Source organism: Neomonachus schauinslandi, chromosome 1 (assembly GCF_002201575.2).
Source record: "Neomonachus schauinslandi chromosome 1, ASM220157v2, whole genome shotgun sequence".
Classification (NCBI taxonomy): domain Eukaryota; kingdom Metazoa; phylum Chordata; class Mammalia; order Carnivora; family Phocidae; genus Neomonachus; species Neomonachus schauinslandi.
The window spans coordinates 195179307-195195861 of NC_058403.1; the positions used below are offsets into that span (position 1 = coordinate 195179307).

At 38.1% G+C, this 16555-nt stretch overlaps 1 protein-coding gene across 1 annotated transcript in view; it reads right to left on the reverse strand.

Moving 5' to 3' along the window:
* DOCK3 (dedicator of cytokinesis 3) overlaps positions 1-16555 on the reverse strand; it is a 482665-nt gene that overhangs the window by 145621 nt on the left and 320489 nt on the right. Inside the window, exons 7-8 of the mRNA XM_044912806.1 lie at positions 14752-14793; positions 13996-14150 (exon numbers count right to left, since the gene is read on the reverse strand). Of these exons, the coding sequence (XP_044768741.1) occupies positions 13996-14150; positions 14752-14793 (197 nt within the window). The remainder of the gene's footprint in view (positions 1-13995; positions 14151-14751; positions 14794-16555) is intronic.

Here is a 16555-nt window from a genome sequence, read left to right on the forward strand (position 1 = left end):
ATATATATATATATATATATATATATATATATATATATATATATATACACAGTGGAATATTACTCAGCCATCAGAAAGGATGAATACCCAACTTTTGCATCAACATGGATGGGACTGGAGAAGATGATGCTAAGGGAAATAAGTCAAGCAGAGAAAGTCAATTATCATATGGTTTCACTTATTTGTGGAACGTAAGGAATAGCATGGAGGACATTAGGAGAAGGAAGGGAAAAATGAAAGGGGGGAAATCAGAGGGGGAAACAAACCATGAGAGACTATGGACTCTGGGAAACAAACTGAAGGTTCTAGAGGGGAGGGGGCTGAGAGGATGGGTTAGCCTGGTGATGGGTATTAAGGAGGGCATGTATTGCATGGAGCACTGGGTGTTATACGCAAACAATGAATCATGGAACACTACATCAAAAACTAATGATGTAATGTATGGTGACTAACTTAACATAAAAAAAAAAAAAAGATGAAGAGGGCTACGTAGCAAGGAAAGCAGGTGACCTTTAGCTGCTGAGAGCAGCTCCCTGGTGAAAGCCAGCAAGGAAATGGGAACTTCAATCCTACAATGGTAAGAAACTCAATCCTACCAACATCCAAAGAGCTTAGAACAATATTCCCCCTAGAGATTTCAGACTAGAACACAGCCCAGTTGACACCTTGACTTTGGCTTTGTGGTAACCTTAGCAGAGAGCCCAGTCATGTCTTTGCAGACTTCTAACCTAAATAACTGTGAACTAAAAAATGGGTATTTTTTTTAATTCATAGAACTTGCTGTAATATGTTGTGCAACAATTGAGAACTAATTCAGTTCCTCTCTCACTTCTTTTTGCCTCAATCTTTCCAAAGGTTAAACTATTATTTATTTAGTTATCTCTCTACTTATGGATATTTAGACTGCTTTAAGATATCTGTTACTACAAAAATAACACTCATATATGTGAACACAAGTTTATTGGTATCAAGTTGTTCATAATATATGTATACAATTTTTAAAATGTATTCTATGACTCCAAAAGCATAAGCAACATGAGAAAAAAAAAGATAAAGTAGATTTCATTGAAACTAAAAACTAAAAAAATAAAAAGGATGTTATCAAGAAAGTGCAGACAACCTACAGAATGGGAGAACATATTCGCAAATCATATATCTGATAAATATCTAGTATCCAGGAAAAAAAAAAGAACTCCTACAATTCAACAAAAAGACAAACTGTAATCTTGAAAAACAAAACTGGAGGTATCACAATTCCAGACTTTCAGTAATATTACAAAGCTGTAGTGATCAAGACAGTACGGTACTGGCACAAAAATAGACACATAGATCGATGGAACTGAATAGAAAATCCAGAAATAAACCCATAATTATATGGTCAATTAACCTTCAACAAAGAAGGCAAAAATATGCAATGGGGAAAAGACAGTCTCTTTAAACAAATGGTGTTAGGAAAATTGGACAGCTACATGCAAAAGAATGAAACTGGATCACTTTCTTACACCATACACAAAAATAAACTCTAAATGGATTAAGGACCTAAATGTGATGATACCTGAAACCATAAAAATCCTACAAGAGAGCCAAGGCAGTGACTTCTCTGACATCAGCCATAACAACATCTTTCTAGATATGTCTCTTAAGGCAAGGGAAACAAAAGCAAAAGTAACTATTGGGACTTCATCAAAATAAAAAGCTGCTGCACAGCAAAGGAAATGACCAAGAAAACTAAAAGGCAACCTATGGAATGGGAGAAGGTATTTGCAAATGACATATCTGATAAAGGATTAGTATTCAAATATATAAAGAACTTACACAACTCAACACCCAAAACCCAAATAATCCAATTGAACAATGGGCAGAAGACATGAACAGACATTTCTCCAAATAAGACATAGAGATGGCCAACAGACACGTGAAAAGATGCTCAACATCACTCATCATCAGAGAAATGCAAATCAAAATGACAATGAGATATCACCTCACACCTGTCAGAATGGCTAAAATAAAAAGCTCAAGAAATGACAAGTGCTGGTGAGGATGTGGAGAAAAAGGAACCCTTGTACACTGTTGGTGGGAATGCAAACTGGTGCAGCCACTGTGGAAAACAATATGGAGGTTCCTCAAAAAGTTAAAGATAGAATTACCCCATGATCCAGTAATTGCACTACTGGGTATTTGCCCTAAGAAGAAGAAAACACTAATTTGAAGGGATATAAGCCCCCTATGTTGATTGCAGCATTATTTACAACAGCAAATTATGAAAGTAGCCCAGTGTCCATCAATGGATGAATGGATAAAGAAGATGTGGTATATATACATATAATAGAATATTATTCAGGCATACAAAAGAATGAAATCTTGCCATTTGTATCAACATGGATAGAGCTAGACAGTATAACGCTAAGTGAAATAAGTTAGAGAAAGACAAATATCACAGGATTTCACTCATATGTGGAATTTAAGAAACAAAACAGATGACCTAAGGAAAAAAAGAGAGAGAGGCAAACCAAGAAACACACTCTTAACTATAGAGAAAAACTGATGGTTACCAGAGGGGAGGTGGGTGGGGGGGATGGGTGAAATAGGTGATGGGGATTAAGGATGTGTCATGATGAGCACTAGGGGATATATTGTTGAATCACTATATTGTACACCTGAAACTAATGTTAACTCTGTATGTTAACTACATTGGAATGAAAATTCAAAAAAAAAATTCAGTTGTTTATAGCAGCATTATCAACAATAGCCAAATTATGGAAAGAGTCCAAATACCCATCAACTGATAAATGGATAAAGAAGTTGAAAAAAAAAAAAGTCATGATAATATCTATACAATGGAATATTACTCAGCCATCAAAAAGAATGAAATCGTGCCATTTGCAATGACATGGATGGAGCTAGAGTGTATTATTCTAAGGGAATAAGTCAGTCAGAGAAAGAAAAATACCATATGATTTCATTTATATGTGTAATTTAACAAAACAGATGAACATAGAGGGGGAAAAAAAGAGACAGGCAAACCATAAAACAGACTCTTTTTAAATTAACATATAATGTATTATTTGTTTCAGGGGTACAGGTCTGTGATTCATCAGTCTTACACAATTCACAGCGCTCACCATAGCACATACCCTCCCCAATGTCCATCACCCAGCCACCCTATCCCTCCCACACCCCTCCACTCCAGCAACCCTCAGTTTGACTCTTTATCATAGAGAACAAACTGAGGGTTGCTGGAGGAGAGGTGGGTGGGGGGATGAGCTAAATGGGTGATGGGCATTAAGGAGGGCACTGTTGTGATGAGTACTGGGTGGTGTACGTAAGTGACAAATCAATAAATTCTACTCCTGAACTAATATTACACTGTATGTTAACTAATTGGAATTTAAATAAAACTGGAAACAAAACAAAACAAAACAAAATATTCAGTTAATACATATATTTTTTAAATTTCTAAAAAAGGGACAAATAATCTATTAAAAATAGGTAAAGGGGGCGCCTGGGTGGCTCAGTCGTTAAGCGTCTGCCTTCGGCTCAGGTCATGATCCCAGGGTCCTGGGATCGAGCCCCACGTCGGGCTCCCTGCTCTGCGGGAAGCCTGCTTCTCCCTCTCCCACTCCCCCTGCTTGTGTTCCTGCTCTCACTATGTCTCTCTCTGTCAGATAAATAAATAAAATTTAAAAAAAAAAAAAAAAAAAATAGGTAAAGGACTTGAATAACATTTCTCCAAAGAAGATATACAAATGCTGAATAAACACATGAAAAGATGCTCACATCATTAGTTACCATTAAAATGCAAATCAAACCACAATGAGGTACTAATTCACATTCACACCCTGTAGGATAGCTAGAATTAAAAAAAAAAAAAAGAAAATAACAAGTATTTAGTGTGGATGTGCAGAAATTGGAACCCTCACACATCACTGGTAGGAATGTAAAATGGTTAGGTCTCTGTGAAAAATAAGTTTGGCAGTTCCTCAAAAGCTAAACATAGAAATACTATATGGCCCAGCAGTTCCACTTCTAGATATATACCTAAAAGAATAGAAGGCAGGCAATCAAATACATATATACACGTGTTCACAGTAGCACTATTCACTATAGCCAAAAGTTAGAAACAGTGCAACTATCCAACAATGAATGAACAAATAAACAATTTGTGGCATAACCATACAATGGAATATTAATTGGCCATATAAAGAAATGAAGTACTGATGATACATGCTACAACATGAATGAACCTTAAAAACATTATAAGTGAAGTAAATCAAGTGCAAAAGGTCACATATTATATATATGATTCCATTTATGTGAAATATCTAGAATATATAAGTCTATAAAGATGGAATGCAGATTGGTGGCTGCCAGGGGCTAAGCAGCGGTAGGTTGGGAAGGGAAATAAAGAACAACTGCTTATTAGATCCAGGGCTTCCTTTTGGGGCATGAAAATGTTTTGGAACTAGACAGAGGTGATGGTTGTACAACATTGTGAATGTAGTAAATGCCACTCACTGTTTATTTTAAAATAGTTAATTTTACGCTATTTCAACCTTACCTCAATTTAAATAAATGTGTTCCATATAATTTTTAATATTTATAGCTCATCTGTGTCTTTCTTTTTGATTACTCTTGCTATTGGTATATCTATTAAAATTTGTTTTATTGAAGATAATTAACATAGTGTTATATTAGTTTTGGTGTACCATCCAATGATTTAACAATTCTATACATTTCTCAGTGCTCATCAAGATAAGTGTACTCTTCATCCCCTTTATCTGTTTCACCCCTCCCCCCCCACCTCCCTTCTGGCAACCACTAGTCTGTTCTCTGCATTTAAGAGTCAGTTTTTTTTGTTTGTTTGTCTCTTTGTTTGTTTTGTTTCTTAAATTCCACATATGAGTGAAATTACATGTTATCTGTCTTTCTCTGACTTATTTCACTTAGTATTATATCCTCTAGGTCCATCCATGTTTTTGCAAATGGCAAGATCTCATTCTTTTTAATGTCTGAGTAATATTCCATTGAATATACTACACCTTCTTTATCCATTTATCTATCGATGAACACTTGGGTTGTTTCCATACCTGGGCTATTGTAAATAATGCTACAATAAACATGGGGATGCATATATCTTTTCAAATTAGTGTTTTCATTTTTTTTGGGTAGATATCCAGTAGTGGAATTACTGGGTTATATGTTATTGTATTTTTAGTTTTTTGGGGAACCTCCATACTATTTTCCACAGTTGCTACACCAATTTGCATTCCCAACAACAGTGGCATACCAACAAACCATAAAACTAGAAGAAAACATAGGCAGTACTTTCTTTGACATCAGCCACAGAAACATTTTTCTAGATATGTCTCCTCAAGCAAAAGAAACCAAACCAAATTAAGCTACTAGGATTACACCAAAACAAAAAGCTTTTGTACAGCAAAGGAAACCATCAACAAAACAAAAAGACAACCTACAGAATGGGAGAAGATATTTGCAAATGATGTATCTGATAAGGGGTTAGTATTCAAAATATATGAAGACTTAACACCAAAAATAGACACCAACTCAACACCAAAAAAAGTAATCCAATTCAAAAATGGGCAGAGGACCTGAAAAGAGGCATTTTTCCAAAGAAGGTATGTCTATTTTTTCAAAGTTTCTTTTTTCAGATAATCAGTTTTTATTTTACTGACCCTTTCTTTAAGTTCTGTTATTATATTATTTTCTTCCTTTTGCTTTCTTTAGGTTTACTTTGTTTTTCTTTTTCTAGCATCCCAAACTCAAAATGTAAATCATTTATTTTTCATTATTTGGGGGTGAGGGGTTACTTGCCAATGACCTGGTTTGTTAACAGTTGGTGTGTAAACATGGAGGAGGTACTCAGCAAAACTCAGGGGCACAGGAAGGCATCCATATGCTGACAAATGTTCATGCAGTGTTTGGGCAGCCACCACAAGGGCCAGCATGTGGAGGCAGCTAAAGGAACAGCTATACCGTGGCTCTTCCATGAGGGTAATATGATGTGCTCTGTCAATGGCAGTCTTTGACCTTACTTAAGGTCACATCTGACTCTATGTTGGATTAGGGAATCTAAGGGTTTGTGAGCAACTTTCTTAAATTTTAATTTTAATTGTATCTGTGTGCAACAGCGCTTTAAAAGTCAAATAGTTCAAAAGTCTTTTTTTGGTTGTTGTGGTGGTGAAACCTTCTTTAATTAAGACACCATAAACCATCAGTGAGCTTCATGTCTTCCCCCAATTTATACTATATCTGTTAAGATCAAAGCATTTTGGCCCAACTTGGATGTTCGAAATTCACCATTACCACAGAGTGAGGTGGTGGGGAAGAGAACAAGATCTATTTAACAACCTTGGCTTCTCCATCCTCTGACAACTGTCAAAGAGTACACAGCTCCTAAGCAAGAATCTTATGACAGCAAAGCAAATAAGCAACAAAATCTTTCATTTGTGTCTTCATGTCTTTCATCAGTGATGAATATTTTCATTCTTTTCTGTTTTTCTGTGGTTCTAGTTAGGTGTTTATTATCCTTTCTCATTCTGTTCTCCATGTCCCATAATACTTCTTTCATATTTCTCTTTGCTACATTCTGGATAGTTACACTCATTTATTCAACAAATATTTACTGAGCACTTACTAGGTGGCAAGCACTGTTTCAGGCACTTGGGTACCTCAGTAAACAAAATAAAAACATCACTGCCCAGGAGGAGCTTTTATTTAAAAAGACAAAATGAGGAAACAGACAGTAAGTGATAAACACAATAAGTGACTAAACTACATAGAATGTAAGAAGTCATAAATGTCATTTAAAAAAGAGGGAATAAGGTAATTCCTCCTCTGTTTTTTTTTTTTTCCTCCAGAAGAAAGACAATTTTATTTTCCTGTAATGATATCACTGGTTATCTTAGAAAATTCTGTTTCAGAGTGTAAGTGAGGCAAATCTGCATAATGTTTGTCATACTGGTTATGTGACACATATACATTTTATTTAGTAAATCTTAAATTGTTATTAGGTATAATACTTGCTAGGAAAATTCACATCTCCCTACATTTCTTTTTTTTAAATCACTTTATTGAGGTATGATTGACATGAAAAGCTGTATATATCTCATGTATACACTGAATGAGTTTGTAGGTAAGTATATACCCATGAAACCATCACCACAATCTATGCCATAAACATATGCATCACCTCTAAAAGTTTCCTCCCACTGTAATTATTATTACTACTTATTTATAGTGTGAGATAAGAACACAACATATGATCTACCCTCTTGCAAATTTTTAAGAATACAACACAGTACTGTTAACCATAAACACTATGCTGTACAGTAGAGCTCTAGAACTTATCTGATGTAACTGGAACTTTGTACCTAATATTTCTGCATTTTCCTCTCCCCACTCAGGCTCTGACAATTACCATTTTACTCTCTGCTCCTATGAGTTTGACTATTTTGGAGTCCTCATATAAGTGGTATCCTGTAATATTTGTCCTTGTATGTCTAGCTTATCTCACAAAACATAATGTCCTCCAAGCTCATCCACATTGTTGCAAATGGGAGGATGTCTTTCTTTTCTTTTTTTAATCAAAGATGAGTTGATGGTATATGTGTAAGTTTATTTCTGGGCTCTCTGTTCTGTTCCATTGGTCATTATGTCTGTTTTTATGCCAGTACCATACTGTTCTGATTACTGTAGCTTTGTAATATATTTTTTAATTCAAGTACTATGATGCTTCCAGCTGTGTTCAATTGTTTCTTCTCTTTTACTGGGATTTATTTTCCCAGCCTTAAATGAATTCCTAAACTACTTGGCAGTAGTACATTGTGCATGTTAGGTATACATAAAATGTTTTCTTAATGACTGAAATATTCCCTGTGTTTTGCCCTTTGCTCTTCTCCCATGTTCTCACTTTTTCAGATAGCATTGTTTCTGCATACAGAAACTATTCCCATGAAAATTCTCATCTCATTGTTTCTGCATACAGAAACTATTCCCATGAAAATTCTCATCTCCATCTGTGACATCTCACCTGCATCCCAGATGCCCCCACTTCATGACCTGTGGGTTGTTTGGCTATCACTTCAAACTCAACATAGCCCAAATTGAACTCATCATTTCCTTCACTCAGCTGGCTTCAATAATTATAGCACCATTCTCCTTGTCTCCAAGGTAAAAAAAACCCAAAAAACCCCATTGAGTTATAGGTTTTAGAAAAAGAAAGAAAAAGTGATAAGAGAAATAAGTTTATAAATGTTACATTTAGGAGACTACTCATCCTTTCAAAAAATAATTATTGAGTACCTACCATATGCCAATACTCTATTAGGTTCAGAGGATTTGCTGGTGAATACGATTAAAAAAATCTCTGTTTTCGTAGTGCTTACAGTCCAGTGATGGAACACAGAAAATAAAAAGGGTAAATATGTAAACTATTTAGTATGCTCGATGGTCCTAAGAACAAATATAAAGCAAAGAAGCGACACTGAGAATATGGATGTGTATGTGGGAGATGGTGGTAATAATGGTTTCAATTCTAAAGATTTTATTTATTTATTTTGAGAGAGAGAGAGAGACAGAGAGAGTATGAGCGGGGGGGGGCAGAGGGAGAGGGAGAAGCAGACTCCTCACTGAGCAGGGAGCCCAACGTGGGAGCCCTATCCCAGGACCCTGAAATTATGACCTGAGCTGAAGGCAGATGCTTGACTGACTGAGCCACCCAGGAACCCCTGGTGGTTTCAATTCTAGATAGGGTGGCCAGGAAAAGCCTGAAAGGGTGATATTTGAGTAAAAACATGAAGAAGGTGGGGATGCAAGAACCATGAGGATGTTGAGGGAAATAGCAGATGCAAAGAAAGGCCCTAAAGTAGAAATGTGTTATATTTTCAGGGAATAGCAAGGAGGCTATTGTAAACTAGACTGATCAATGGGGGAAGGATAGGAAATTAGGTTATAGGGGTGATGAGGCTCAGTCCAAATCTTAAAGGGCACGATGCCCTATCTTCTCTAATCTTATTACTAGCCTCCTTATCCTGGGGCTTTATCACTTCATGTCTGCAACAGCTTCTAACTTATCTCATCTATTTTCTAGTTTAACCTATATATTACCCCTGTGATAATCTCAAATCACCACCTTCAACATGTCATTCATGTCATCCTCCTGCTCAAGGATTCATTAAGGGTTATCTAATGCATCAAATCTAAGTCAGTGTCCAGGGTTTTCAGGGCTATCCTAGACTTATTTAATCTGTCTCTAACCCATTTTCTGATTGGACATTTACTGAGTTCTTTCTCTGTTCAAGAGGCTGTGAGCAATTGGGTTTACTGTCAATACAAACCTTTTCCCAGCTCTCATAACCTCTTCTAATTTCCTTCTAATTCAATACATTGATATCTTTGTTGTGTCTGACTCATGCTTTTGCCTTTGCTACTTTTTGTGCTTGAGTATCTTCTCTTCTTGATTGCCAATAAAATCCAAAATCCTTTCATGGCTACAAGGCCCTATATAATGTGGTCCCTGACTATCTCTTCAATCCCCTCTTGAGATATCCTTTCCTTCTCTCACTTGCAACATTCCAGCAACACTGACTGCCATTCAGTTCTCTGAATATACCAAGCTTTTCCCTGCATTTAGTCCTTCTCCTGCCTAAATCACATTATCCACTCTTTCTGTTTACTCATACTTTAAGCCTCAACATGGATGTCATAAGAGCCTCCCCTCACTCCAATAATGCATGAGGTTGCAGAGCACTCTGCATGATTTTCCTTTATAGCACCTATCACACTTTTTAAACTACATACTTATTCATATGATCATGTGTTTGGTGATCTCTCTAGTAGAGAGAGGTGGTCTCTCTTCTAGATCATAAGCTCCAGGAAGACAAGCAGATATTTCTCTTGCTCACCTCAGTATCCCCAGGTTCTAGCCCATAGCTGGTAGGTGCTTAATAAGTATCTTTGAACAAATGAATTAGTACCCTGTCTGGACCCTAGACACTCTTTAATTCAATTACTTTCATTTTCTCCAAAAGCCCTTTCTCCAAGATTCTGGCTTCTCAGTCTTTCAATGATCCTCTTCTTCTCTGGCTTCTTTTTTCTTTTTAAAAAATAGTTCTTTGAATATTGAAAACAAAACCTTGGTGACAACTGATCTAGCTCACCATGACAGAAAAAGACATCTCTCTCAGTGTATATTACATGGTAAAGTTGACTATATTTCTTTCCCAAACTATACAGTTTAATCCTAAATACAAAGCAAGGTCTAAAATGTAATTGATTAGAAAAAAATATAAAACAACCAATGACTTAGAGAAGACTACTCATTTTTTAGCTTAAAAAACTCCATAAAAATTTGCCTAAAGGGTTGTATTTTTTGTTTTTTCCTGACAGCTTATTGTGCTTAAAGTCTTGCTGCATGTCAGTAAGACATATACCCTAACCTTACTTTTCCACTTAGCTTTGGTACTTAAAATCAGGAAAACAGGTTTCACACCTTTTAGAAATCTTGTAATGCTCTGTTCAGACCTTGTCAGGGTCAGGGACATTCCTTTTTAGAGGGACATATCCCTCTAAATCCCAAGCAGTTATTACAGGGGCTCACAAACAAGAAATTCTTAGTAAATATTTGCTAAACTGCTCAATTAAATACAAATTCCTTGATTCACAGAGGACCGAATGGTTATTTGATCACTTCTTCATTCACTCAATAAATATTTATTTAATGCTCCAACTCCAAAGTCCTGTGCTTAGCACTGGGCGGGGGGATGGTACAAAGACACATAAGAAAGCTCCCATTCCAGTGGGGGAAATCTACATGCACATGTATGATTACAATTTAATATCTAGTAATGGAATAAAGCTAGATACAGAGTGTTATCATGGGCACAATGAAGTTTCAGGGCCTGATTATACTCATAAATACTGAGGAAGGTTTCATATAGCTGAGTTTCAATGGACAGGAGTTTACCAAGCCAGCAAGGATAGGGAGGCATGAAAGAGCAAGGCATGTTTAGGGAAAGACAACTAAGTCATCAAGATGCAGGAAATAAGGTTAGAGAAATAAAATCATATCATGCTGGACCTTTTATGTCACACTAAGTAACAAGGGCTTTAGCTTAAGTGGTGGCTGACGTGAACGGTTTGCATTTTTAAGAGGTAAGGGTGGTCTGCTGTGGACAATAACTCAGGGTAGGAAGGCAGTAGATTCAGGGAGTCTGCATTTGGGAATAAATGTGGAGAATCTGGGGTGAAAACAGGGAAGGGTAGGGGGAGTGATATGATTGATATTTGGGAGTCAGAAGTTGATAAGATACAATGATTAATTGAGAAGGGAAGGAGATAGAGGAACCTAGGAGGATGCCAAAATTTCTGACATGGATTTCTGAGCAAATGATAATGCCTTTCACTTGATTTAAGGAGCACAGAAGGAAGTATATGTGTAAGGAAAGAAACTGAATTGAGTTTAGATATGCTGAGGTAGAAATGTCTGAGGGACATCCAAGGGCAGATGTCTGGTAGGAAAAAGGAAATGAAACTCTGAAGCTCAGGGGAGAGGTCTTAATCAGAGATTTAGATTTCAAAGCTAAATATTTATGATTTTGTACAGAATGATAAAATGTCACAAAAACAGTTACAGCTACTAAGGCCCTACCAGCTGCTGCTTCTTCCTTCCTGCAGATTGTTTAATACTCATCAGTCAACATCTATCAGGATGTGCTATGCGGGTTTGCAGTTTGTCATTCACAGGAGCCTCTCTAGGTTTGCCTGTGGGATCAGCAATGAGACTCAGAGTGCAGGAACATCTGGTCCTCTCTTTAGCCTGCTCCCTCTGCTCACACATGTTCTCAGGCACAGAGGTGAGTGTCCTGGCAATACTGAACACTAGACTAGCACTGTTTGATTGGTAAACTGATTGCTCTGTATCAACACTCTGTGCACCTAATGTAATACATCCCTAACCTTTCATGATTTCTGATAACTGCTTCAAGGCAGTAATATATGACCAGTTTAATACCTAATCATTAGGAAAGCATATTTAGTTGGTATCATCAGCTCAATGAACTAAAATTTTTGAGGGCTTATACAACGACACAAATGCTAATGGAAAGAAGAAGGAACACTTATCAATTAAACCTAGATCTAAAATTCTGCGTATTAGTTCACTCTTAAAACTGAAGAAAGTAAATAGTATTTTTAATTAAGGACCTTACAAGTTTATTATGTGAATGGGAAGCTGGTATAGTTCTCTAATATCTAGGGATTTTTAAATGACCAAAACATTTCCAGCAACTCTACAAAAAAATTTTTTTTTACCTTTCTTCTTTAAAAATGTTTTATTGTTTCTTGAGGCCCAATTATAAATAATAATCCCAGAGATAAAACAACTGACACACTGATGATCCTGCATGGATTACAAACCACAGCAGGGGTGTCTCTGCTGGGCACAGGCACTGTGTGAGGTGCTGGGATCACGGAAAGAGAAGACACAGTCACTAGCACCCAAGGATCATAAAGTAGGGTGCACTGGTTTTCAAACTGCAACCCAGGGACTTTCAGTGGTTACACCCAGTACCGGGTGGAGGAAGGGGAATAGTGAGATTCCTATTTTTCCCTTTTCCCTCCAACAGTAAAGTAGCTCTATTTTATCTGTTTCATTTATTGAACTTACTCAAAAAATTTAGCTTTTAGAAAGGATTCTTCCACATACAAAAATAAATAATAAAGTTCACAAACCTCTGGCCTAGTAGAAAAATAGGAGCAGCCAGAATCTGCATCCACACAGTCCAGTACCCATAGCTACGATCCCAGCCACAACTGCCTTTGACCACAGCCTTTCGAGACATACATACTGGGAGACAGCCGTGACAAGGAAAACCCACATGCCCTCATCAATGAGTGTATCATTTTAGCTCTATGCCAAAGTGAAACAAGGTGCTTTAATTTTCGGGGCAAGGTGTGTCAAGATCAGAGGTACTGTGGAGCATGCAAATTAACGGCTTTTCTTTTGTACTGTTATAATTTCCATTTTAAATTTTCCTACATATAACATGCAATTGGAAAAAATGGAACAGTTGTTTTCAAATTTTAAGTAAACAAACAAACAACCCCCCCCGCAAAACCATAAAGCACTCTGAATACAGGAAGTTTCCAAGCAATATAAAGTATCCCCAAATTTATTTTCTCTCTGCCCCACCTGGAGGACAACCAGAGAAACATCTGGCCTCCCTAAAATTAGCTACAACGATCATCTCACCCCATCAGAGCCTTGCTGGCCTGTAGAGAAAGCGAAGCCTAGAGTGTCTCCTTGACTCCTCCCCACCTTTCAAGAAGGAAGCACTGCTGCAGTTGCTCATGCTTCAAGGCTTCATTGTTCTACCAAGATATATGGTCTACTGCATATCAGCCCCATTCTGTGGCCTCTCTTCCAACCCAGGACAAAAAGGAATGATGGAGTAAGACCAACCTTCCCTTCTGTCCAGAAGATGCTCTCCCCTTTGCAGGACTAGAATGGCATTGAGGGCTGAGGCTGCTCTCAGATAGGAGGACACCATTAGGTGTCAATAGGACAGCCTATTCCTATTTGCCTGTGAACCCTCTCTTCCACATGCAGCAAGGCAGGGCCCAGGGCTTCCTGCTTTTTAGAGCCGAGCCTCTCTGCTGAATTTGCTTTGTTCTGTGTTTCTCCTACGCGTTTTCTCTGGTACTGAATAGATGCATCCTTTTCTTTCTGAGGTGGTGACAGCCAAGACTGGGATTTGAACTTCCATGTGGAAATAGGCATAGGTTAAAAAAGAGGCCACATGTGACTTCAAGGTACACTGGGATTTGAGGCAAAACTCCCAGCTAAGTAAGAGGTTACTTTATCTTGTTTTTCCTTCTCTGTGCATCTATCTTCTCTGAAGGCCAGAGATGCTTATGACCCAGGCAATACCATCCTTACACAGTCTCAACCTCACCACAACCTCTAGTAACTTTTACCTGATCTGCTTGCCTTCTCTCATATCATATAAGGAAAAGAAGACATCGGTGTCTTCCCCAATGGTATTGTAGGTGAAACTCTTCAGGCTGAGGAAGAAGTGGTGTGGCACTGGCATCCGACAGGTATCCCCATGACGTGGGCGCATTGTATCTACCTAACGAGGAAGGCAAAAAACAGTGATTCCTATTTTAATTATTCACTACATTGATCATAAATAAAATGAAAACTAAATGACTAATTCTCCTCATACTACCAAAGGGGATTATGTAAGAGAGACAGAAGGGGTCTTCTCTGCTAGTAGGGGAGCGCTGTGTCAGTATGCTTGGTTTGGGGCAGGCAAATATGCAGCTGAGAGAAGTAAACTGAGTGAAGGAGCTATGGGAATGGTAGCTCCACTATAAGTGGAGATATTAAGTTCACTCATAAGTTGGAATTACCATTCCCATACCATTCCCATACACTTGATTTACAATGTTAGATGGTAATAGATACCATTCTAAATGACACTTTTACTTTCTCCCAGACAGATTCATTTTAGTCTCCCAGTCTACGTTATTTCAATTGTGCTTATGTAAATTTGCACAGAGGAGTGAGGGGAGACTGGCTATATCTGCTCAGAGGTCAGGGCTATTTAGATGAAAGGCATCACAAGATCAAGATGTCTGTGGTGGCTATCATTGCCTGTTGTATCCCCATGCTGTGATCTCTTAAAAGTGCTGTGGGAAAAGACTGGGAGGCCTACTTAAGCTGCTTACCTGGGATGTGCTTTGCTGGACACTCTGCCGGCTGGATAAGTGCTGTGGAAAGAAAGAAAAATTCACTCATCTGGGAAGGAAACTAACTTTTATTAAGCACCCTCCATATGCTAAGCGTTCTGCAGTCTTTTACATATATGTTCTCACTTAATTCTGATAACCTTTTTAGAACAATGCTATTTGTACTTGATGGAGGCAATAAAGTTTGGTGTAAGAAAGTGATGTGTTGATGTGGTGCCTGGGTGGCTCAGTCATTAAGCGTCTGCCTTCAGCTCAGGTCATGATCCCAGGGTCCTGGGATCGAGCCCTGCATTGGGCTCCCTGCTCGGCGGGAAGCCTGCTTCTCCCTCTCCCACTCCCCCTGCTTGTGTTCCCTCCCTCGCTGTGTCTCTCTCTGTCAAATAAATAAATAAAATCTTTAAAAAAAGAAAGTGATGTGTTGAAGATCATAGAGCAAGAAGGTGGCAAAGTCTGGATTCAAACCCAAGCCTCTCCAGCCCAAAGTACCAGCCAAGTCACAGGTGCTTGCTACTGGATTTGTGCTTTGGCACTATCCTCTCCACACTCTCTATCACATACCTAGCTGTAAGATCCAATTTCTTTTTTTTTTTTTAATTTATTTTTAAATTTTATTTTATTGTTAGTCACCATACATTACATCATTAGTTTTTAAAAAATTTTTTTAAAAGATTTTATTTATTCACTCGAGACACACACACACGGGGGGGGGGCGGCGGGCATGAGCAGGGAGAGAGGCAGAGGGAGAAGCAGGTTCCCTGCTGAGCCAGGAGCCCGATGTGGGGCTTGAACCCAGAACACTGGGATCATGACCTGAGCTGAAGGCAGATGCTTAATCATCTGAGCCACTCAGGCGCCCTACATCATTAGCTTTTGATGTACTGTTCCATGATTCATTGTTTGCATATAACTCCCAGTGATCCATGCAATACATGCCCTCCTTAATACCCATCACTGGGCTAACTCTCACCCCTACCCCCCTCCCCTCTGAAACCCTCAGTTTGTTTCTCAGAGTCCATAGTCTTTCATGGCTCATCCTCCCCTCCGATTTTCCACCCTTCATTTTTCCCTTCCTACTATCTTCTTATTTTTTTTTAAACATATAATGTATTACTTGTTTCAGAGGTACAGGTCTGTGATCCATCAGTCTTACACAATTCACAGCATTCACCATAGCACATACCCTCCCCAATGTCCATCACCCAGCCACCCTATCCCTCCCACCCCCCACCACTCCAGCAACCCTCAGTTTGTTTCCTGAGATTAGTAAGAGTCTTTTATGGTTTGTCTCCCTCTCTGGTTTCATCTTGTTTCATTTTTTCCTCCCTTCCCCTATGATCTTCTGTCTTGTTTCTTAAATTCCTCATATCAGTGAGATCATATGATACTTGTCTTTCTCTGATTGACTTATTTTGCTTAGCATAATACCCTCTAGCCATCTTGCAAATGGCAAGATTTTGGTTTTTTTTAACAATATTAGATATTTTGCATTCCTTTTTATTTATTTTTTATTTTTTGACAGAGAGAGAGACAGCGAGAGAGGGAACATAAGCAGGGGGAGTGGGAGAGGGAGAAGCAGGCTTCCCGCCGAGCAGGGAGCCTGATGTGGCGCTCGATCCCAGGATGCCGGGATCATGACCTGAGCTGAAGGCAGACACTTAAAGACTGAGCCACTCAGGCGCCCCAAGATTTCATTTTTTGATGGTTGCATAATATTCCATTGTGTGTGTGTGTGTGTGTATATATATATATATATATATATATATATATATATATATATATATAT